Raw genomic sequence first — 24,412 nt, 5'->3', positions numbered from 1 at the left:
AGTCCAGTGTTTTCTGCTGTTCAAAAATGATGAGAGCTCCTCTTTATCCTCTAAAGTCTCAGATTGCTTCTCCAATCAGAGAATTCTTAGTCAGAAGGGAAACTCCTAACTGTTTTAAGCTTCACTCCCTTTTGGCAGGGACAGGAAAATGCCATGATGTTGTCAACACCCAATCAGTTGGGTTTTTCCCATCATTCTATAACCTGTATTTTCCTGAAGAGTAAAGCCCTGCGTATAGCTCATACACAACTGGTTTCCAAAGCCAGATGCTGTACAAGTGCGCTCATCCAGATGGGTGGCATTCCTTGTGAATGACATTGTCGTTACCAGACAGAAGGATGCCCAAAATGTTTATTCAAGAAGTTCCTCTTTATTTATTTATATATCTTGGTTTATGAGAAATTACCTGAAAGCTTGTGCTAATTCACCTGGAAGGTCGGTCTGATTTTAAATCGAATATATTTTATATTTTTTATCTTTATGTAATAGTTTAATTACTATACATACATACATTACTATTCATTAATAAAATTGTGAAAAATGAAGGAAATATCTCAAGCTGATATCAATGACACAAGCCCAAAGCCCGTCAACACAGGCCCTTAGAATGCTGAGCAGTTTATATGGAGGTAAAATAAAAATTTGTGGGGTGCTAGGGTCCCAGGTACGAGCCAGGACATTGTCTACATGGGTTTTCATGTTCTCCTTGTGTTCCCAAGAGTTCCCTCCAGAAACTTCACTTTCCCCCCATATCTACAGAAACAAGCAGTTTAATTTTAATGTTAATTTCCTCCCTGAAAAATTGTCCTTGGTATGTGTGAAAGAATAAACAATATGGAAATATAAGAACAATTATACAAAAATAATTTTAAAAAAATACAGTCAGTTATAATGAGAGGTAAAAATGTCTCTCCATGATCTTTAGGCTAATCTATATCACTTTATACCAACCCTATCTTATTAAAAAAAAAAACAATAACAAAAACTTTTTGGTGGCCCATGTCTCCTACATGTGCTTCATTTCTACGTTGCAAGCCAGGCCAATCTCTTTCCTATTCGGTACCTTCTGGGTGCCTTGCTTTACTACCCACGCCCCTACTCTGGTTCCATCTCCCTACCTTTACGTCACTGGAGGATTATAGTGGAGGTGTAAGTCATAGAATGCCAGGGTGGGTCAGTATTATTGTTATTTATTGCAGAATACATTTAGTTACAATTAAAACGTAACATCGTCATTTCAATGCCCCCTTTACCAGCGGCATATAATCACATGTCATTCACTCCCCCTTTTTCTTTTTACACCACCTGCAACTGGTGAAACTGTATTGTGTATCAATCAAATGGTAGCTTACACAGTGCTATGGACTCTTCATATGTGACAGTACCGGTTCTGATTGGTCCAGTGCTGTCACAAGGAGGAGTAACATGCTCCTCCATTCACGGATGTAGGTACTTTCTTTGCTTCCAGATGATGAACAAAGTGGCAGGGTAGGGGGATAGGTGAGGACATGTCCTGTTGGGAAGGGGAACATTAAGGAGAATTTGTTGCTTTGCTAAGCCTGTATGGACTTGTACCCTGGCCTTTATTTTGTTTCCCCACAGTGCGCACACAGATACGTACATTTTCATATTTGGACCAATACTTACAGCTTGACTCTCTCTTCCATTTACTCCTGCAATTCCCAAACAGGAATCCGTGGAACCCCAGCATTCTTTCAGAGGTTGTTTTGGGTTCCTTCAACGGTGGCTGATTGACTTCCCATTTGATGATACTGGCATAGTTCTGGGGACAACACAACCTGGTAGAGTCAGCATGCCTCTAATGATGTTTTTAGGTGTCAAGAAATTAGATATCCTAGCTACCACTTTAGGAGGACATTGTTTCCACTGGCCACCAATTTAGAAGGCTTTTTTACCAGTGACCCCCAAAAATTGATTTTATATGATTTTTTTTGGACCTGAATATTATTTGAAGGGTTCCTCAGGGGTAAAAAGGTTGATAAAGGCTGTTTTACTTGCTTCCGAGTAACTTCTGTCCCCACCTTGCCTGCTGTCCCCACCTTGCCTGCTTTACTGTATATGTCTGCATAGCCATATAGTATGCTTGTCTGATATTGGTGCAAAGGCAAACCCACCCAGATAATGACGTCATGAAGGATCATTTACATTTCTATGGCACCAATTTATTGTTTTCATTTAATGTATGCACACATGTTCTTACATAGTATTGAACAGGTTCAATGGATGAAAAAAGCATTTTAAAGTAGTCCCTATGTGTTTATGATGCCACATGTTGTGCATACATGTCTAAAAAACACGTCTAAAGGGATGGACATATAGGAGTGTAATATGTGTAATTCCTGCACACACACATATCCTTATATTTGTAAGATGAATCATCCTTTCAGATGTCAAATAGTAAATCCTTCAAAGGGTACTATTAATTCCCAGATTTCATAAGGCACATTTGTTCACTGTTTTTGAAAAATGTCAGTTATTTTAATAATTCTGACAGATTGCCCCTTTGCAAATAAACCCCCATTTATATATAGACATACTACTCAATTGTCAGAAGTGGAATACAGATTCACTTTAGAATACACAGCCTTATTTTCCACTAATGACAGATTTGCTGTAAGGGATAAACTTTATCTTTAGTAATGTTGTCCTTTAAGTCTGACCCCCAAAGTGCTGACCACTTTGGATAATAGCAGAGTCCTCCTCCATCCTTGGTGGGGAAGCAGATTGGCATCCTTGAATGTCTCAATACTGGCTATCTTTGGGATATTTTTTTGAGGATCTGGTCCTTGGAACACATGGGAAAAATAGATGATCACCGGTTACTTTGGCTTTTTCATATTTTATTGGTGGTAAGGTATGAAAAAGTGAGAAGCTGGTGCAGAATACAGAGAAAAATACCAATAAGCATGCACACTAAAGGCTTCCAGGGAATCTGGCCTTAGTTTGCTTTCTTGACCGCAAGAGTTGGCCTAATCTACAGTGGCTTCACCAGAAGGTACTGTGACTCTATGGGTATCAACTCCACCCTTGATCAAGTCAAGCCCACCTATACTAGTACACAAGCTGAATCTAGAAGCAGTGGAGTTCTTCTTCTTTCCAAGCCACATAGCAGCTTGCCTTAAGCCTTCACCAGATACTTTTTAGCCCATAAATCTCAACCCATCAGGCTTTTGCTAGCAAGACCAGTAAGCTCTCCATAGCAATATCCAGGAGTTACTTGGATATGAGCCCTATTTTTTAGTAGAGCAAGAACAGAAGGACAGCAAAGACCACAATGTCCAAAGCTCTGGCTGTATTAGGCTTAGCCGCCAAAGAGTAGCTCTTACTTTCTCAGACTTACGGACTGCCCTTCCACAAGCTCACCGATGATTATTTATCTTCTCTACCCATCTCACACCACTAAAATCCCAATAGTTAGCTGGAGCAGACTATTACCCATAACTGAGGGAATTCCTTTTGCCCTTTATTTGCTGTAAGCACCTTTACAACCACAAAGAAATGCTTACATCTAGTATATGTACATAGCTTTAAACATGGTGGACACATTATTTTATTTCCTTAACTTTTACCCATTGATGCTGCCAATAACACATTACCTGTCCCAGAGGGACAATAATCACACAGAGCTTTATATCTACTCAAGAAGCAGAAATGTCAGCATAGAACAGGAAGTAGGTTACATCCATGTGTCATCAAAGAGCTGAGCTCAGTTATTTCAAAGGCATTATTTCTATTTTTGGAGACTCTTTAGTCACTGGCATTGTAACAATGGATTGGCGTATGGCAAATGTGGTTCCTATCTTCATAAAGGCAGCAAAGTCATTACCAGGTAACTACAGACCGGTTAGTTTAACGTCCATAGTTGGAAGGGTCCTAGAGAGTTTGATAAAGAACCACATGGAGGAGTTTCTGCTAGAAAATAATATTATCAGTATAGTCAGCATGGGTTTAAGAAAGACCGAAGTTGTCAAACAAATTGAGGAAGTAAGTAAACAGGTAGACAGTGGAATAGCAGGCGATATAGTGTACTTGGACTTTGCTAAACATTTGACACAGTTCCTCACAGACGATTACTATGCAAGTTAGGGTCAATAGGTTTAGAAAAGTCAATCTGTAAATGGATAGAGAACTGGCTTAAAGACCGCATCCAGAGAGTTGTAATTATTGATTAATACTCTGAATGGGTTATTAGTGGTGTACCCCAGGGTTTAGTGTTGGGACCTTTACTGTTTAACATCTTTATAAATGATATAAAGTTTGGGATTAAAAGTACCATTTTTTGTGTTTGCAGATGACACCAAACTATGTAATGGAATTAGGTCCATACAGGATGTCTATAATCTACAAGTAGACCTGGATGTACTGTTTGATTGGGCAGCCAAGTTGCCAATGACATTTAATATAGATAAATGTAAAATTATGCACTTGGGGGCTAACAGCATGCATGCTTCATACTGTCTATGGGAATATATTTGAGGGAGTCAGAAATGGAAAAGGATCTGGGGGTTCTGGTAGATCATAGACTTAATAACAGAGGGATGCAAGGGCTGCTGCCTGGCTGAACAGTACTTTGGCCAGGGCGGATCCCTCCGCCTGTAGAGACAGACAAGCTGCAAGCAGGGCAGCAGCCTCGGCCATGCTGCCTGCTACTGTGGCATCCCCCTCTGTGGCTGGGAACCCCAGGGATACCGCAGGCTCGCAGGGCGGGTAAGTTCCTTACACTGTGGTTGCCTTAGACAAGCAGTAATGTGACCTAAGCTGCGTTTTGGTAAGCGGTCCTGGGAACAGGACATCAGCGAGCACTGCAGCTACCTGCTGAACTAACAATAACTGTACAACTGTCTGATATTTATACTGTAATTTATACTTCAACTATGGGAAATTCCCAAGGTAAGGGGGATAACCCGGAGGAACCTAAAGACCCCTATAAGAAACATGTAAAGAAACATTTAAATGTGTCCCAGAAACCTGACATGCCCCCTATATTGTTCCCGGGGAAACTCCTGTTATAATCTTCCTTTGGAATCTGGTCAAAAGGAGGGATAGTAGGGCTACCCCAGATAGCAGTACCCCTCATTTTCAAATCCATGGTATAGGACACTAGAGCATTAAAAATCACAACACAAGAAATAAACAAGTGCTTTTGTGCCCAAAATTTAAAGAACACACACAAGCCAAAGTATCCCCGCTGTCTAACATGCTAAAAATAATGTGCAAGGAAAGAAAGCAGGACAACATGAACATTTGTTACCTCCACAGGGTCCATTTCAAGGGTTACAAATTCATTTTACACTCATGCCAAAGGCTTCCAATGGATGTCAGATAATGTTAGTGATTACAGATAGATTCAGCAGATGGGTAGAAGCTTTTGGAGTCAGTAAAGAAAATGCAAGGACAGTAGCTAAAATACTATGCAAGGATATCATCCCCAGATTTGGATGCCCAGTAAGAATAAGCTCAGACAATGGATTTCATGAATATAGAATGGAAGTTCCACATCCCATATCACCCCCAGAGTGCAGGAGTAGTAGAAAGGACAAATAGGACACTGAAAGACAAACTTAGAAGAGCAACTGGAGGGACATTCCATAAGTGGGACCAATACCTACCAGCCGTATTAGCAGAAATAAGAATGACACCTAACCCAGTTAAGTTAAGTTGAAATTTTATTGGGAAGACCTTTTCCCCTGGGCTAAAGACCCTTTATTTTATTGCCCGGGGATCTCAATCAAATCCTTGGATCCTCCCTTTGGACCTCCGGTCACCGTGCAAGCCATCACTAGAACAGCCGTGCTGACCAGTGGAGGACCCACCTGGATACACGCCTTAAGAGTGAAAAGGCACCACCGATCCAGCGCCAGTATGATGCTTCTTGATCCACGAGTACCAGCCCAGATGCTTGTTTGCAGTTTTGGAGCCCTGATTATCATATTCTGTCTTGTATGGGTCACAATAATTTGCTAATATCACCCTCAAGGTTTGCCCGTTGTTTGTCCCAAACAAGCCATAACCTAAAGAATTACTCTACCCTGTCTATGCACTGGCGAGGACTTGAGTATAGTGACTGGACTGATTTCCGGGCTAAGGTAAGCTCTTCGGAGCAGGGTCCTCTCCTCCTGTATCACTGTTTGTATTAGTCTGTCATTTGCAATCCTTATTATGTATATGGCTGCGTAATATGTTGGCGCTATATAAATCCTGTTTATTAATAATAATAAAAATAATAATAATAATAATAATATGGGAACGTCTAGCCAAAAAAATATATAATAGTTGTAGTTTTTGCTTATCTGATGCATAGTACTCAAGATATGTTAACGTCTTGTTTGATTGCTGTCTCCACCCCAGTCAACATACTGCTTAGAGTCTTTAGCAATATCTATAATGACACTGATGTTACTGAAAGTGATATACGTTTACCTCATGACCCGTATGACTTTTGTAATAACTGTCAAACCTATGATTTCCTGGAAAAATTGTTATTGTCAATATGCAAATCAAGAATCATTCAGCTTCCTCGCATTATGTATGCTGAAGAACCTGAGGCTGTTTATTTGCATGTAAAGGAACAAAGGTATGACGTCAGGTAGTAATCCTTTGTTTAAGGATAAAAGGAAGGGAAGTGTAAGGAATGTAATTTTGCTGACTCTTGAAGTTAAGTTGTTTTTGTGTTTTTGCTAAATTTTGCAAATAATTGAGTTGTGTGGAAACTAGTTATATCCTCCTTATCAGTAAGTCACTATTTGCTCCATCCTTACCTTGAGGCTTCTTACCTTGAAACATTTTGCTAAGCAAAGTTGTTAAGTTTCCTGTTATTGACTAACTACTAAGTGCCTTCCACCTGGTTGTCTGACTATATAAACTAACATGTGATGATAAAGTATGAGAAGTGATTTAACTACATGCTTGAGTTGCGTATGTTGTTCATTGCTCCTAACGTGTTGAAAACAAAGGCCACGATAGGGAGGGAACCTGATCTGGGATCAGCAAGAAATCGCCATAACAGTAACTATATAACTATGTTAGGACTACAAAACATCTCACCCCCTCAGAGCCATAACATAGGATTGTTCTATATACACATTGGTAACATGGATGGGAAGATAAGACTGCTTGCAATACAATATGACTGCAGAGCGCATAGGACAGCACTGGATTTCTGGCATGATCAGATACTTTGTGCAATTTTTACACAACTATAATAAAATGTCATGTCAGCTGTATATTTAATGAACCAGAAGGAAGCAAAGAAAAGAGGTTGACGGTTAGAATTTGCATACACATTTAAATCCAGAGTATTTACTGAACTTCATCCAGTGGAAATGTTAGCTTTTTGAAACAATGTTGAGGTTGTAGCTCGGTTGGACTCACCCTATTGTTGGTAGAAGATTGCCATCTTAGATTCTTTTAGACTATTTTAATTATCATTGAGGTTTCTTTGATATGAAAGTGAAACTCTTGTCATTCATTATTTATTCAAAGTAGGTAAATTATCTCATGGCTCCAATTATGCTGTATTTCCTTGTTTACGCAACATATCACGGGTATAAAATGGATGGTTTTATTTCTGGGGCTCGGTCTTCTGCAGTGCCAGGTATTATGAAGGTGCTAAGGGGTTGGCATAGGAGGCTGACTACAAAAATGGATATTTGCTAACAACATTTAAAGCTGAAACTCAGGCAGATTTAAATGACTCAAATAATTGTGGATTGATATCGATTTATAAATCATTATATATACATTTTAATTCAAGCAATGTATGTATGAAAGCATGACATAGTATCAGCCTCTTGCAGTCTCTATACAGAATTGGCAGGAATAGAAACAGTGCTCATGTGCTAACAAGAGGCATAGTATTATGAGGATAGAGAACCATTGGGGAGGGATAAGGATATTAGTCTGATGTTTCTACTTCACTGCCAGGCAGGGGAAGAGACAAGACCTATAAGTGTTTTGTAACTTCAGTAGTGAAAAAAATCAGAATTGTGCTTAAATAGATCAAAAAACAATCATTTGGCAATTAATTAAACAAGAAGTCATGGAATGTCATCGAAAATGCCTGCTGTCACTGGAATTCTGAGGTATGCCACCATCTTACTGGTGCCTGTCTTGGTCAGCCAACACCACCAGTGGTTCATGAGATGGTTCAACTCCATTGGGTTGCCTGGGAGGTCCATAGTTCTTGGCTTGACACGCTGTACACAGAATGTTACTGTAGTACCTCTATATTCATTCAAAAAAGCCTACCAAGTGTACAAGACCCCCTGTAAGGAGAACTTAGTATCAGAAGAATCAGAAGGTTACCATACAGCCATCATTCAAGAGCCTGGAGAGAAGATGGAGATCTGAAGTGGTACCTTAGGTATAGAGAGTCTGTGGCTTTCCATAGTTTAGGCAAGTGTCCATCTTCTGGCCAGTAGTCCTAAGAACAAGTTCAGATATTAGGTTGTAGAGCAGCTCTTCTTGTGATGGTTGTGCATTTTGAGTGAATCTCCTGCAGTGAAGGTCTCTGGGGAATAGGTGGTGGAAGGTCACCATGGTTCAAAGCAACACGTATCCCAGGAGAAGGATGTTCATCAAATCCTGAATCTTTCCTCTGTCTTTCGGCCTCAAATTCTGCTTTGTCTGAATGAGAGTGGGCAAAACATCCCTCCGGCAACAAGGACGAAATTGGAGGATCAACAGTCTGAAGAGGAGGCCTGGATGTTTCCAAGTCCTGCTTGTTCCATTCTGCAGCACAGTCCATTCTTCTATTTATAATGCTGTAGGCTGCAGGCACCTTGTCTGAGTCTTGGAGATTACTTAAAGACCTAGATATCGTCCTTTCTAATCTCACCTTTTGGGTCTTCTCCTCAGGCTTCACACTTGGAAATTCCAGGTTTAGGTCTTTATTAAGGCTTATGCTACTTATGGCCTTCAGGAGGTTGGGTGTGGAGCCGAATCTCTCCTGAGCAAATGATTTCTGCAGGTTCTGATGAGGATTCTTGTAGGGTTTAAGGAACATGGCTGGGGCATATCCAAATCTTCCATTGTAACTGGAGGAAAGAAAAGAGGAGGGGAAATACAATTGTTTTAGGGAAATGCTGTTCTTTTACATAGTTACATAGTAGGTTTAGGTTGAAAAAAGACATCCTTACAGTGAAGAATCCCTTCCTTATCTGGAGCTTAAACTTCTTTTCCTCCAGACACAAAGAGTGCCCTCTGGTTCTTTCTAATGATCTCAAAGTGAATAATGGGGAAGAGAGGTCTCTATATGGACCATTTATATATTTATACAGGGTGATCATATCCCCCCTTATACGTCTCTTCTCAAGAGAGAATAGATTCAGCTCAGCTAATCTCTCCTCATAGCTGAGCTCCTCCATTCCTTTTATTAGTTTAGTTGTCCTTCTCTTCACTCTCCCCAATTCCACAATGTCCTTTTTGTGAACTGGTGCCCAAAACTGGACTGCATATTCCAGATGTGGTCTGACCAATGCTTTGTACAGGGGCAGGATAATGTCTCCATCTCTGCAGTCTATTCCTCTTTTATTACAAGAAAGTACTTTGCTAGCTTTAGATATTGCAGCTTGGCATGGCATGCTGTTATTAAGTCTATGATCGACCAGAACCCCCAGATCCTTTTATATTTCTGACTCCCCCAAATGTATTCCCCATAGACAGTATGAAGCATGCATGTTGTTAGCCCCCAAGTGCATAAATTCACATTTATCTATATTAAATGTAATTTGCCACTTGGCTGCCCAATCACACAGTACATCCAGGTCTGCTTGTAGATTATAGACATCCTGTATGGACATAATTCCATTACATAGTTTGGTGTCATCTGCAAACACAGAAATGGTACTTTTAATCTCAAACTCTATGTCATTTATAAAGATGTTAAACAGTAAGGGTCCCAAAACTGAACCCTGGGGTACACCACTAATAACCTTAGACCATTCAGAGTATAGATCATTAATTACAACTCTGGATGCGATCTTTAAGCCAGTTCTCTATCCATTTACAGATTGACTTTTCTAAACCTATCGACCCTAACTTGTATATTAACTGTCTGTGGGGTACTGTGTCAAATGCTTTAGCAATGTCCAAGTACAATATATCAACTGCTACTCCACTGTCTACCTGTTTACTTACTTACATTTTTTTACAACTTCGGTCTTGCTTGAAGCCATGCTGACTATCACTTATAATATTATTTTCTAGCAGAAACTCCTCTATGTGGTTCTTTATCAAACAAACGGGTCTGTAGTCACCTGGTAATGACTTTGCTCCCTTTTTGAAGATAGGAATCACATTGGCCTTACACCAATCTCTAAAAATTAGAAATAATGGCTTTGAAATAACCGAGCTCAGCTTTTGAGGACACTTTTAGGTTTATTTTGAATGGGTAACAAAAGGGTCTGATTTATTAAAGCTCTTTAAGACTGGGAAAGATGGAATATCACAAGAGAACCTAGGTGATCAAGCAAACCTGGAATTTGCTGGTCATATCCAGGGATTGCTTCTGACAACCACCAGTCATTGAGGCAGTGTAAAATTGATAGGCTTTAACATAATGTTAGAAATGTAATGATGTGTCTGCTTTATTCAGCATGGCTCATATTGGTCTCAAACCAGGCAAATACAGAACCTACAGTCCAATCTAGAACAAATAGACCATGGGGCATGTTTTTATATAGGAAGTCAGGTAGTAGAATCTTACCTGATCAGCCACCAGCCAGTTTCAGACGTCTCTATCACTTCTACGACAACCCCGATTCTAAGAGAGATTTCATCTGAATTATTGGCCTCATAGCCCTTCTGAGCATAGAAAAAGGTCCCTGGAAAGTAAAAAAAAAAAAAGTTATGCTTTAGTACTGAAAGGCTCACATTCCAATGATGAAGACTGTGGATAAATATATATATGCATAGCTGGATTCTAGGTATATACTATCCGCATATCTCCCAATCCCCATGTTATTCGCATTAAAGACACTAATGACAATGGTAATTGATGCTCTAACATATCACCAGTCTGTCCAAACTTATTTTTGAGTTGATTTTACAGCTATCATTGCTCCTCAATTACCTCTACTAAATGATTTTCTCTTTAAATCCATATTGTTTGGCTGTGACTTTACCAGGTATGGTGCTGGGAACCAAGCCAGGCGTTTCTCTTCATTCTCCACCAACCACCAACCTGAAGACAAATTGAGAAGGTAAAGGAAAACTGCAAAAATAAATGATCTCCCACAGTTAGTAAGGTACGTACTGTATATATGTTCATTAAAAGTCAATGTGGTACATATATAGGTTTATGAAACATCATCAAATACAGCTTTGCATTCCTAGTACATGCAATCTAATTGGTAAATGGGCAACAAGTTCTTTTAAAGAATAATCCAATTTGCTTTGAGAAACCTACAAAATTATTTCCTGACCCTTGCAGACAACCATTGGATCAACATTCAACCATGAATTAGGGATTAATGTTGGTAGCGATTTATATTCCATTATGTGTTGTTAGAAATCCAAGCAATCCTTTTTTGTAACCATTCATTAAAATTCCCATTGTGGAAAATTGGAAGTTAAACCTCTTTTCTTACAATTCTAATGTAGTGTCCTCTGTGGTGGCTTTACAAGGAGAACCTTTTCTGTTTCTTCCAAACCAAAGGTAGCTCTCATGTCTATGTAAAAAAATTACAACTCCCAACTTTCCTGGCAAATTTTCCATGTTGGTTATTTTTGTATTAGAGCAGAACTGTAGGTTTTGACACCCATAAGGCTTTTAGGACTGGAAACTATAGACTATCATGGGTGAACTTGGTGATCCAGCAAACATTGAAAAGATTTGGTCAAGGATTGAAAACATTTGTCAGATATTAGGATAATATTTTAATAAATCCATTCCAGGGTTGCTTGATCTCCAGATTCTTCCAAGATAGTCTATCTTCTGTAATCTTGGAGAGTTTTAATAAATCAGGTCCATCTTGTTTAATCATTGTACAGCATTGAAATACATGATATAGATGAGATCCTAGTTCTGGGTAAAAGGCTAAAATCACGTCTCATTAAGTCAGTAATGTCTCCAATATTGATCCTATTATACACCCCCCCCATCATTCCAGATTGTATGCTGCATGCTTCTTTTTGACGTTCCCAATTGCATAATTTTACATGTATCCATATAGCCACAATAATCCGTATTTCCCTAACAGCTGGCCAATCAACCAATGGGGACTAAGTCAACATGTAAGTTGGAGACTTACCAAAATATAAGATTTTATTCTTCTTCATAGATTTTTATCATTCTTAAAAACTTGAACCCTCCAACAACTAGTAACTTTAGGCAAGATTAAGAACAACTATCTGTGTATTTAAAAAAAACCCTTAGACCTACCAGTAGCATCTTTAATGAGGACATCAACTTGTTCATTCTTCTTGACCTTGAATGGCCTGTTCTTTGTGTCTTTTGTTTCGTAGGTGTCAATACATAGGTAAAGTTCTGACATGATAGGTTGTGTGGTTGGCTGGTTTGAATTTGAGGGGGAGAACGCCATCTTTGGCTTCTGGTCATTCTCTGATGGTAGTATCACCAGACTACAAAAAACAAACAATGGTCACCAGACATAATCAACTTTAGTTTCAGAACTGTTTAGATATTTTTTTATGGCTCAACTGAGATGTTGTTTTTATGAGATCCTAATGGTTAGTACAGATCCTTTTAAAAGGTATGCCATAAAGATTCCCCTCCATTAGTGCATAGATGCTCAATTATATATAACCTTCACCTAAATATATTTCACTGTGACTGTGACAAGACTGTGTAAAATGTAAATCCTTGTCCCAAACTGGGTTTGGTAGTTTTCAAGATACATATATATGCCTTTAGTGTGTGGATGACCCAGAGGAGATTGTGTTGGATCTGCTTCCTTGGAGTCAGTATATCCTGGCAAAGGTGAAACCCGGCCGCTGTGCCCAAACATGCTTTTAAGTGACTCTGCATTTGATTGTGCTTAAACGTACTTTAGATCAGTGGTCTCCAACCTTTTCTGACCTACGGACCACTAAACTTTCTAGCTCCGGACTGCACATGCGCAGGTAGCCGTGTGTCACTCCACGGGGAAGAAAGTGGCCAGAGTGACGTCATGATGACAGAACCCACCCACACTGTCCAGAGACCACTGCCCTCAGCCTACAAATGGTATGGGAAACATGGTCTGCAGCTCTGCCCGGTGCGCCCCCCCAGTGGGGTCAGGAGAAGGACCCTGCTGGGGGGGTGCGCACAGGCCAGAGCTGTGGACCACCAAAATTTTCTCACGGACCGCTGGTTGGCGACTGCTGCCTTAGATGAAATCGAATGAGCTGAGGCTTGAGAATCAGGAAATGGGCCCCTTCCATTGGTAAGTAGAAAGAGTTTGAGTTAAAGCTAATAAACATCCCATACAGTGTTTCTCACCCAGGATTCCATGGAATCCTAGGTTTCCTTTGGGAAATTAGCAATTTATGTCTCTCAGGTCAAGTGACACCAATGATCATTTTTGCTACGGTATGTGTAAGCGTGACATTCTTACCAATGGCCAGTAATGTAGGAGACATCTACAACACCACACTGATATACTGTGAGCTGTGGATAATTATAGCAGGGGTTCCCTGAAAGTTATTTCAAGGGTTCCCCCATTTTAAAAAGGTCAAGAAACAATATGTCAAGATCTGTTCAAACCTGTTTTCAGGGAAAGATGGAGTTAGGTCCTGGTTGTTAGGAGAGAAGAAACAAATGACATCCTCACACTGGGAGACCTTGGAGTCAGTTTGGAGGAGTTCCTGGGAATAAACCTCCAACAGACGGAGCCTCTCCAAAAAACGGGAGGAGAATCGAGTCCGGAAGAGCAGAGGAACATCTGGAAAAACAACAATAAGTTGTAGGTACTGATTTCTAGTATTAATCTATGGTCAAAAAACAGTTACGCAATTTTGTTTATTCCTGTTGAGGTTGATATATTTAAAGAAGGATCCTAAATGGGTCCTACAAATAGTTTACACCAGCATTTCTCAACCAGGGTTGTGTGGAACCTTAGGGTTATTTCAGAGGTTGTTCCTTGAGCAACGTGTGTGTTTAAGGTCAGTTCAAGTGACATAAGTGGCCAATAGTGATATACCAATGGTCTATCTTTAAGATGGAAGGCATAGAATGGCTTGTAGGAAGCATTCTTTCAAGTAACCACCACACTAATAAACTGTGAGTTGGGCATTTAGTAATTATAGTACGGGATTCCCTAAGACCTGAAAGTTTTTTCAAGGGTTCCTCTGTGAAGACGGTTGAGAAAGTCTGGTTCACACCCTAGGAAGCCATATGTTACATTTCTTTATCTATATCAGTTGATGCTCCTACAAATTTTAGTACCTAAAATCCAAACAATAAACGCATGAGAGATAAGACACTGGCCTGTATGTTTGCATTTGTAATCAATACTATCAATAAATCTTATCGTATCTAATTAACTCTTATAAAAAATATTTATTAGGTCACATGATCTGTCTAAATTTCCCTTCCCCAGGTTCTTCAGGTACAGAACAGGTCAGCCATCAGAGGAACCAGTAAAACCACTTTCTTTGGCTAAGGTTCACAATGTCAATGAGCAATGGTTCACGGGTTTGCATTTTAAAGTTTATTTATGTTTTATACATTTTTCCTTAATTCCACTTTTAACAGTGCTGTAACATTTATCTTTAAAACAGGTGTGTTTTTAATAAAATACAGTGAATGTGCAATCTGTGAAAATCACACCTGTCTACTTTTATGCAGCAAAGCACATAATGCATAGAAATCCCTTTCAGTCCCATGTAGCTGGTTCATTTCTTGTTGCAGTTTAGAGACAAAAAGGGCCCATTCACCCTTAGGTACTGTATGTGCATTACCACTATAGCTACAATTTACTTGGAGCAATGTGAATTCACCCTTCCATTGCCATTGAATGGTACAACAGAGTGCAGTGTATATGTGTGTGGTGGGTCACGTTCATTTATTTTTATTTTACACATTTGGCCCTCATTGTATTACAATTGATGTTATAAGAAACACATATGTGGCTGTGTTTTCTGTTCTGAGGATGCACATTAAAAGGAAATTCCAGGTAGGTACAACTTGTTTTGAGCAATGTGCTTTGACCAAGTCTGTAAAATATTACGCTTTCATCTGTGAAGCTGGGTGACTTTGGCTAGGTACACACGTGCAATATTTATCGTTTGAAAACAAACGATCCACGATTATTCCCGATTATTTTGAACGATCGTATTGTGCACAATTTTGTACATGCTGTAACAATAAGATCGTTCAAATATAATCAACCAATAATGTACACACACTAGATATGATCGTTTGAATGACGCAGGAATAGACATGTACAGGAGAAAGTGTACCCCAGAACAATCCACAATCACTGAACAACCGTACGCACAATAAATTAAGAACGATCAGATCCACCGCAATGGTCATTCGTTTTCCAGCGAGATTCCTCGTTCATCGGCGTCATTGTGCACTTTTTTGTTAACAATTATCGAACTTTTTGATCTTTTGTAAATAGTTTGTTTCTAACGACGTGTGTACACAGGCTTAGCTATTTGTTGACAAATCTTTTCAATCCTGGACTACATCCATTCCAGGTTTTCTAGATCACCCAGGTTCACTGATGAAAGTGTATCCTCTCCAGCCTTGGACAGCTTTATTAAACCAGGCCCAATGTCACAGATTTCATCATGTATCTTGTATGCTGTTTCACATCCATTTTACTGCAAGTCAAGTGTACATCATGAGGTATGTGCATTACAAATAAACCCCAAAAAGACATCACAATGCAAAGGTATAAGTGCAATTCTGCCTAAACCAAAGATGAAATGGGGGGTATGTAGATGACCTGTTTTTGAGAAAAAGGTAGATATAGTCTCATTTCTTGGCCTTTTTCAAACTTATATAGAGTATTTATAATTTGGTTTACATCTATTACCATCTCTGTAGAATGGATCTGCATCTTTAAGAATATTTGCCCAACTGATACCCGACCCTGTATGTATTGTTAATCCCTCACATCTGCTCTATTTCTACGATAAAGCCAGTTTGAGGTGAAATGCGTTAGAGAAGGTGACAATAACCATATAATTACTTGGAATATTATAGCGTGCGGCTGTGCACACAGGGAGGAGGAGAAGGAGGAAGGATTTAGTAGCTGCGTGTGTTATTCTTCCACATGTTAATTGTTGGGTCAGCTAAGAACCTGCTCAGGCTTGTAAAAACAAATATTAACAAAGCATGTTGTTCCCAGTATGTTTGCACAAACTCTTAACTTGTCCAATGTTTAAATTAGGACGTGTAAAACATTTTTCTAATGGCTATCAGAGCATGAAACACTGTGCCTATACAAACATTCTAAAGTGCTGTTCCCTAATGGTGGCATGCAAAATGTAGACTACACTCTGTGGGTACATTTGGCCTGATTTGTTAAAACTCTCCAGGACTGGAAAAGATAAACTATCAATAAGAGAACCTGGGTGATCCAGCAAATTTATAATGGATTTGGTCCTGGAATTAGAATATTTTCCAATAAATAGCTATATGATTTTTAAGAAATCAATTCCAGGTTTGTTGAATCACCCAGATTCTTCAATGATAGTCTTATTTTTCCAGTCCTGGAGAGCTTGAACAGATCAGGCCCAATGGACTATTCGAGGGTCTGGAATGGTTTAAAGCCTAACTCCAGCCAGACTCTTTTGGTTTGGTCTAGTTGTACACAAACTAAAATTTGTATTGTTTTAATTTTGGCCCATGTCCTCTCTGGTAAGTTTTCCCTTTACTCCTTTTTTATTGATAAAAATTCTAGAAGAGCAATAAAAGTTTTGTAAGATGTTGAACTCCCATTTAAATTCCTCCCACCCAGTAGTAAAGACGTGACTTTACCGAGACTCTAACTTTCCACATCCAGCTAGGTCTTTTTGACTTAATTTTTCCTCAACTGGCTCATAGAGTATGAAGCAGGTCAGTAATAGTGGGCTAAATATTTCTTTTAAAGTTGAAATAAAATTACTGTCCCCCGCTCCCATGCTGGTCCTGTCATCTTTACCCGGTCCTTTTATTTTGTTTGGATTTATCCGCCATGTTTATTGGTTGAGTTCACATACGCATACGCAGTTCAGTGTACATGTGAACAGACAGCTAAGTTTTATTGTAGAGACATAACATATCTTGTATGCAATAAAGAAATGCCTGCACACAACGTCTTGTTTTTTTAGTTTATGTCCTCTGTAATGAGCCATCTTGAGCAAACATTTGTCTATGAAAGACATTTTTAGAATTCTTTTGTCATGTAATCTGTTTAACAGACTGGTATCAACAAACTAAGCAATCTGTTGGACTGGAATGTTTTGGTTGTTTTGCAAGTCAGCTATTCCCTTTGTATAGTTAAATGGATGAATACAATACAAATGTGTAGTTTTTGTACCTAGAAATACTTATAATACTTAGAAATACACTTTACACATTTCTTGTATCTACTATTTCTACTTTTATCTTGTTAAACATATTAGTGTATCAGGAGACGTTCACTACTGTTTATCACATACTTTGCAACAGAGGTCCCCGAACCCCCGGCCGTCTGACAGATGGGCCTCCACTCTGGCCAGTGCACACACCGTCTGTCGGGGTCAGGTGAAGGACCCAGCTTGAGGGGGGGGGGGGCACTGGCCAGAGCCGCAGACCACGTCTCCTGGAGACATTGCAGGCTCAGACCTGCGTTGGGAGAGTGGGTGGGTTCTGGCATCATGACGTCACTCCGGGAGGAAGTTTCTTCCCCTTTGAGTGCCACACAGCTCCCCACGCATGCTTGGTCCAGAGTCTGTGAATTTAGTGGTCTGCATCCTGCAAAGAATTTGTGGACCACTGCCCTACAATTAAGAATCCACTATTTACTTTCTGTGGTTAGCTTGAAGTTCACTATCCACTAAAATAATAAGTCTGCCTATACAGGTTCCCTAAAATGGAAGGTCCATTCATGATGGTTAACCAGAAGCTCAGCCTATGCTAATTCTTGTTTCTCCAAATAGAAGGCCCACCTACACTAGTTCTCCAAAATGGAAGGTCTATGTATGCTGGTGAACCCTGCCTTCCTTGGTTGAACCTCAATTCCTCAGGAATAGGGAGAAGTAGGGACCTAAAGATGTAGTAGTAAGAACATGTCCCCCACGGCTATCTGTCAGCTGAATTGCATTTCTCTGGAAGTATCTATTGCAGAGTTATTGAGGTTCAAAGAAGGTTAGCGGCTACCTAACAAAGTCAAACTAAGTCAAAGAATTACATTATTTTTAGGTATTTGACATGCATATGTAACAAGCCAGCACTGTTTGATAGCATTTTTTTTATATCGTTCATGGTGCCGGGTGTGGCCTAGGGAAGAACAAAGTATAAATCTGTCCCTGATTTGAAAGAGAGAGGAGGTAGGGCACATGTCGTAGAGCTGAATGAGTATAAGCATGAGGAACACTTTCATAATTGATAATAACTCCTAAACACCAGTTTAGCACTGGAATGGTTGGGCGATACGGCCCATGGTGTGGAGGTGATTGAATATATGAGCTCTTCTCTTGCAGGACACATTCTTGATATTTTGTGTTAGCTGACAAGGTCACTTAAACATTCATCATGTAGAATGCCTTCCACCTATGACTTCTAGGTTAAATGGCCGGCTTACCTTTCAGCACAGGAAGAGTTCTGTCCGACTTATTGACAAGTCCAGCCTCCAGTGGAAAGTTCCTGGAAAGCAGTTTCTAAATGATCAAAGAAAACACCTAATAAATCACAGGACTTCATTACTATTGGGGTGTACAATAGTTCTGTTCAAGTAAAGGCCCACTGGTCCATGACAGCTCAGATAATTATATACTCCATTGTTGGTTAGCTTGTATTAGCAGCCCAAGGCTATGTGTTTATCAAGACTATAATACCCAGGTGTAATGACATTAAACGCACAATTCCTGGCCATATATGCGGTAATAGAACATTTTATTTAACTTTTTGGACAACTGCTTTTAAATTTTTTGGGTCAAGATCTCAAAAGGGGTTCCTCAACTGCAAAGTGAATGACCCCAATAAGTCTGATCACATTCTGCATCTTTTTCTTTCTTCCCATTTTCAAACCGTTTTTATTTGCTAAAAAAGTCTCCTTCCACCTCTCTTTCAATAAACCTAATTGAAACTTGAAGCAGTCATGCTATTTGCAAATTATGTATATGTATATGTATATTGTAAATGATATATATATATATATATATTTGTAGTGAAATGCATGCAAACAATTTAATAAAAAGGTAAAAATTTCAAAACTTTTTAAAAAAAGTTATTGGTACCATTAATATTACAAATTATAGGTAAATCCATCTTGATTTGATGCAATGAACAGCTGCAGCATATAGCAAAGTGCAGATATATAGATAAACCCAAATACCAAATGAATCTAAAGAATGAAATGACAAATGACAATTTTCAAATAGAAAGTGCATTAGATGACCAGATACGAGACAGACTTATTTTAGAATTAGCCATAATTCTAGACGTGGATAATAGAACCCATGTTTTGTAGATCGGTTTGGTTTTAACTGTTTGCAATTTCCGATGGATCAAAAGTGATTGAAACTGATGGGAAATTGCCAAAAATGTATTCAGAATTAGAGCAGAATTTTTAATATTTTATTTATTGTATTATGCAGCTCTTTCTATGTATAAGCGCAAAGGTTTTGATTTGCTGCTCAGGCAACAACAGCCAATCAGCATCTCAGCTTCATAAGGAACCCAACTTGAGCCGTGGTATTGGTGGCTTGCTTGCCATTGGAGGGAGCCAAAGTTTTGGTAGGGAGAAGCAAGAAAAGAATCAGGAGGCCACAAAAATGTCTAAAGCCAACTATTGGTTCACCAAAATTTATAATACTTACTGAAAGCTCCTTAAAGCTGTCATACGTTCTGTAAATGATGATGTTATTGCGATCGGACCACAGAATAGACAACATGTACAGCTGCAGAACAGAAAGCAGAAAATTATACAGAAGTTCTGATTGCTATAAAAATAAATCACTTCAATCACTGGTACAGAACAGAGACCAGTAATAAAAAGAAATGGCAACAACTAAAAGCCCCGAAGGGCCCACTCCCCAAAGGTATTGGGGAGTGGGCCCTTCGGTGGGGGCCCAAAAGGACCTAGATCTGCAACCTATGATAGATATGGATATCCTATGGGGAGGGGGGGGTGTATGTTGACCTTTTCCTGTTTTCTCTTCTGTGTCCTAAATAATACACTGGTATTTTATTCCAGGCAATAATCACCCCATCCAGAACACAAACCGAAGAATCTTCTCAACACAGGACATCATTGTCATGTTCAGAACAGAGGGAAATATCAACTTGCTTCAAACCTCCCTGCCCCCGTACCATACGTGGATAATTCACCCTTGGATGCAATATAGTGGACTGCCCAGTAAGCAAACCCACTGACACGATTGAATATAGGGTTCCTACAGGAGATTTTGCATATAGCACTAAAGAAGAGGAATAGCAGTTTTCAAGCACACAGCTACCCCTGAGGAAGCCCATCAAGAGCGAAACATGTTGGGTATTCAGGCTGCATGCACCTAAAAAAATCAACTGTCATCTTGTTCTTTTGCATTGGCTTGTAGCCGCTTTGCTATCCTTTTATTCTAAAAAGCAATTAAGTAGGTGATCTATGTCTAGAAAATATTGATAATAATCAAAAATTGGACCATGGAAACTATGTTCCTGTATTACGGTAATTACTTTGCACATTGAGCATTGTACAATTGGACTATTTTGTAATTGTATGAAATATATATCGAATATTTGCCTTAGAAAACCATTTCTGTTTTATTTTCTTTATTTCTAATTTAGCAGTTTTCATAATCAGAATCAGGACAACCCACCCAATATGTGCAGGTCCCTGTCTAGCCACTGCCCTTTGTCAGTTGTCAAGTTTTTATTGTTCTCAGAGAGATTCATTCCTTTATTGTTCCTAGTGGAAAATATGGGGAATAACTAAATTGTCACCAGAACAAGAAGGAGAATCCTCCAGTGGGGACACTTGGACTTGTGACAACTTTCCAAAGTTGTCCCTTCACATTTTAGAGATCTCTTATTTTCTGCTGCACCTTTGGTACAGATAGAGAGTGGAGATCACTCCAACAGGGCACAGGCAGCGAAACTTTTTGGAAGAAAATAGAATTGAGACCATTGGGAGCAAGGTTAGGATTTTAAGATCTCTCCCAGCATTATGTATATGCATTGTCATTTTTATAAGATTTTAAAGTAGTATAATAAAAGTTTTTTTTTTGTGTGTTTAATGGAGTTGCAAATCAAATGCCTATAAAGTCCCTCATTGTTGATGGTATTTTTCTTGCTCTAGGGCACAGGCAGCAGCAGAGGTTTTATTATTTCCCTACATTATTCCAATCTTGTTGGCTTTACATACATTTGAATCAATTTGAAATTTATTTTTAATATTTGGAAATCTGCATTTGTTTTAAAACAATACCTGCTGATTCCATTTCTGCTCCTTGCTGAAACAACATGTGGCAGGTGACACTCATTTGCCAATAGTGTTCAGTTGTTGTCACCATCAGAAAGCAAATGCAGGGCAATGACATGCAACCACCGCATAGATTCATTGCTGAGAACTTCTGTTTCAGACTTTCTGACACTTTCTGCGGATGCCCAATACCCAGGACCACCATAATTTTCTTAGGGAAGTTTCAGCAGGAAACAATGGTTTGCCTTGAATAAAATTGAATAGCATTTTTTGACAGCTTTACCAAAACAACCAATTCTAAGGTCACATAACAAATGATATAAATTGTGGCTGCTCCTCACCTTCTGCCTCCCATTCTGTACTAGTCCAACTGCTTTTGCTTCCACTGGGTATCTGCTCATTGTTCCCCACGCTGCCTCCTGCTCTGATATTGATGGCTCACCTGTGCATACCTGGGATTCATACACATGGCAGGTGGGCGGGTCTGTGACCAAACATCCAGTAAAGACACACAGCCCTCTTCTCTGGTCCGCCACCTCCCTGCCTGAGGATGAGAAATCTCATAATACAAAGAACTGCTGCCAAAAAAACAAGAAAGTTGTTCTAAATACTCTGCCAAATCAAATATCATAAACCCTTCATACAAAGGTGCTAGTAGGGATCTGCCTATGACAAATAAACTGGGCTGATACTTTGATTTTATTTCAATTTTGTTTTGTTTTTGGAAATCCCCAGAATTTGTGAAATTTTTATAGCATGTACTGTATAAACACTGGTGACAATAGAAAATCTAAAACAACATTTCTCAACCTCTTCACCCCATGGGAACCTGTAAATATTGGAGGGCAGTAGGAGGGAAAGCATTTTGGTGGTCACTGCAATGCATTGCAGGATAATGCATTTGCATGCAGTTGCCCTTGCAGTTACGACTGTATTTTCCTCTGTGCTCTTGCTCTCAATCACAAATCCCAATGGGACCTTAAAGTAAATCAGGCATCAGATATTAATTATTGTTCAAGACATACATGCTTAGTAATGTGTCGGTGGAACTATTCCAGGTCCCCATTATCTCTCCTAGAAGTCACTGTACCCCCCGACAATGGCCCTAATTTATCAAGCGAAATTGTAAGTTTGCGTATGCATCCATTCACGATCCGACAATACGCTGGAGTATTCTTTCAACATTTATGAACTTAAATGATCTAGTGCAGCTGTCACCAACTGGTAGAGAAAAATTTTGGTGGTCCACAGCTCTGGCCATTGCGCCTCCAAACGCGATCAAGAGAAGGACCTCACTGGTGGTGTGCACCGGCCAGAGCCATGCACCATGTCCCCCATATGGAACGCAAGCTCAGGGCTGTGGGCAGGTTGTGTCTGAGTGATGGGAGCGTGGATGGGTTATGTCCAGAGACACAACCCGCCCATTCCCTAAACCTTCGATCTGTACGGGGAACATGGTCTGCGTCTCTGGCCAGTGCGCACCCCCATGGGGTTCTTCCCCTGACCGTGCTCGGGGGTGCATCGGCCAGAGCCGCAGACCACCGGTTGGCGACCGCTGCTATAGAACATTCTCGTGCACAGAAGTTACATCATCCTAACTTGGCCAATCAAAATGGCCAAAGACCCAACACCCGGGAGATGAGCAGATGAAGATGAGGTGCCCAAGGGAACTCACCTGTCACCTTTGCAAATAAAGGACTTGCTCTGCCTGGTTTCAATTTCCTATTTTTAGGATGTAATTCCACATTAAATGAATGACATAAAGATTGCAAAAGCCTTCTGTATCCTGAACATTGCTAGTTCCAAAAATAAAATACTTCTTCTCATTTTTTCTTCTTTACCGTTGATCCACTGCCATCACTTTGATGGATTTCCTGGCTGTGATTGGGTTAACTTTACATAGCGCCCATCTGTCTGTCTGCCAGCATAGCAAATACAGATGAAGTGTTGTCACTGATTTGTGAATGTTGTAATGTGAGATATTACTGGCAACAGTAAAAAGCAAAGATTGCATTGACACATTTATTTTAGCTTAAGTTTTTATTACAACTGTTTCAAGATGATAAAAAACGATAAGAGATCCGCTTTGTATGCAGCTGCCTTGTTAATGCACAGGTGTGTCATTGTGGCATCCTGAGAATGGAACCTTATCTGCATGGCCAATCTAGCATTGTGTCTGTGTGATCACTGGGCTGTGCACAGAAGGGAGAGGATAGTAAATGACTTTCCAGAATTACAGGACAAGAAATTACAATGTTGCAGAATACACAAAACAAATGTGGAATTTACCAAATCTACATATAATTGAGTTCACATAAGTGAAAGGTAAAAGAGATCATGTCACCAACTGAAAAATGGCAGATAAAAAAACAGGAAAATCAAGTATTTTAGTTAAGGGCTTACTGGCAGCTTTTCCTTTTTTATTTAAATGCTAGGCACCTCGAAACGTCTAAATGTGCCTGCAAATGTGATGAGGCAACTTCAAGGCACAGTCCCTTCCATCCTTGCATGTCACCACTCCTCCCCTACCCACATATCTGTTTATGGAGGACTGAAGGGGAATACTACAAAATGTCACTGAAAGTCTGTTAATATTACCTGCATGATGGTGGTGACCATCAGCTGGTTTAAGGATTTTGAATTTTGTCCTAAGTGAGATATCATTTGGTGAATGGAACAACAGCACGCTGCAATGGAAACACCCAGAAATGGTGAATACCAATGGAGTGGTAGATCTGCATAAGCCCAAATACTTAAATTGTTGCCTGCTGGACAGTTAAGTATTCTTCTTCTTTACTGGCTGATGTCAGTTTCAAGTAGCGATAGCGTGGCTC

At 39.6% G+C, this 24,412-nt stretch overlaps 1 protein-coding gene and 1 long non-coding RNA gene across 3 annotated transcripts; one reads left to right on the top strand and one right to left on the bottom strand.

The window, feature by feature from the left end:
- Positions 1–6,483: 6,483 nt before the first annotated feature.
- LOC140335136 (uncharacterized) lies at positions 6,484–20,912 on the top strand. The gene is made up of 3 exons (XR_011921662.1): positions 6,484–6,595; positions 11,148–11,267; positions 20,355–20,912. It is a non-coding gene; the product is annotated as an uncharacterized lncRNA (long non-coding RNA).
- On the bottom strand, positions 7,491–22,864 carry LOC140335134 (NADPH oxidase organizer 1-like). 2 transcript variants are annotated; one of them, XM_072417539.1, is made up of 9 exons: positions 21,920–22,026; positions 21,585–21,823; positions 19,978–20,058; positions 18,741–18,816; positions 13,727–13,904; positions 12,404–12,603; positions 11,093–11,203; positions 10,727–10,844; positions 7,491–9,056 (listed from the first exon to the last, which is right to left on the bottom strand). In XM_072417539.1, exons 3-9 carry the CDS (start codon positions 20,050–20,052, stop codon positions 8,456–8,458), a joined length of 1,359 nt encoding a protein of 452 aa, XP_072273640.1. In that variant the 5' UTR covers positions 20,053–20,058; positions 21,585–21,823; positions 21,920–22,026; the 3' UTR covers positions 7,491–8,455. The 2 variants fall into 2 exon arrangements, with proteins under 2 accessions (XP_072273640.1, XP_072273638.1); XM_072417537.1 differs by lacking the exon at positions 21,585–21,823 and having other exon boundaries at positions 21,920–22,864.
- Between the last annotated feature and the right edge of the window lie 1,548 nt (positions 22,865–24,412).

Source organism: Pyxicephalus adspersus, chromosome 7 (genome assembly GCF_032062135.1).
Source record: "Pyxicephalus adspersus chromosome 7, UCB_Pads_2.0, whole genome shotgun sequence".
Lineage (NCBI taxonomy): Eukaryota > Metazoa > Chordata > Amphibia > Anura > Pyxicephalidae > Pyxicephalus > Pyxicephalus adspersus.
Note: the sequence above shows the minus strand (reverse complement) of the source record. Positions and strands in the feature narration are given on the sequence as shown.

Coding starts and splice junctions, on each gene's coding strand:
- LOC140335134 (XM_072417537.1), bottom strand. CDS start 21,979: ATGAGCAGATACCCAGTGGAAGCAAAAGCAGTTGGACTAGTACAGAAT. Junction 11,204..12,403: donor CCTCATTAAAGATGCTACTG/GTAGGTCTAAGG, acceptor ATTTGTCTTCAG/GTTGGTGGTTGGTGGAGAAT. Junction 9,057..10,726: donor ACTGGCTGGTGGCTGATCAG/GTAAGATTCTAC, acceptor TCTTTCCTCCAG/TTACAATGGAAGATTTGGAT.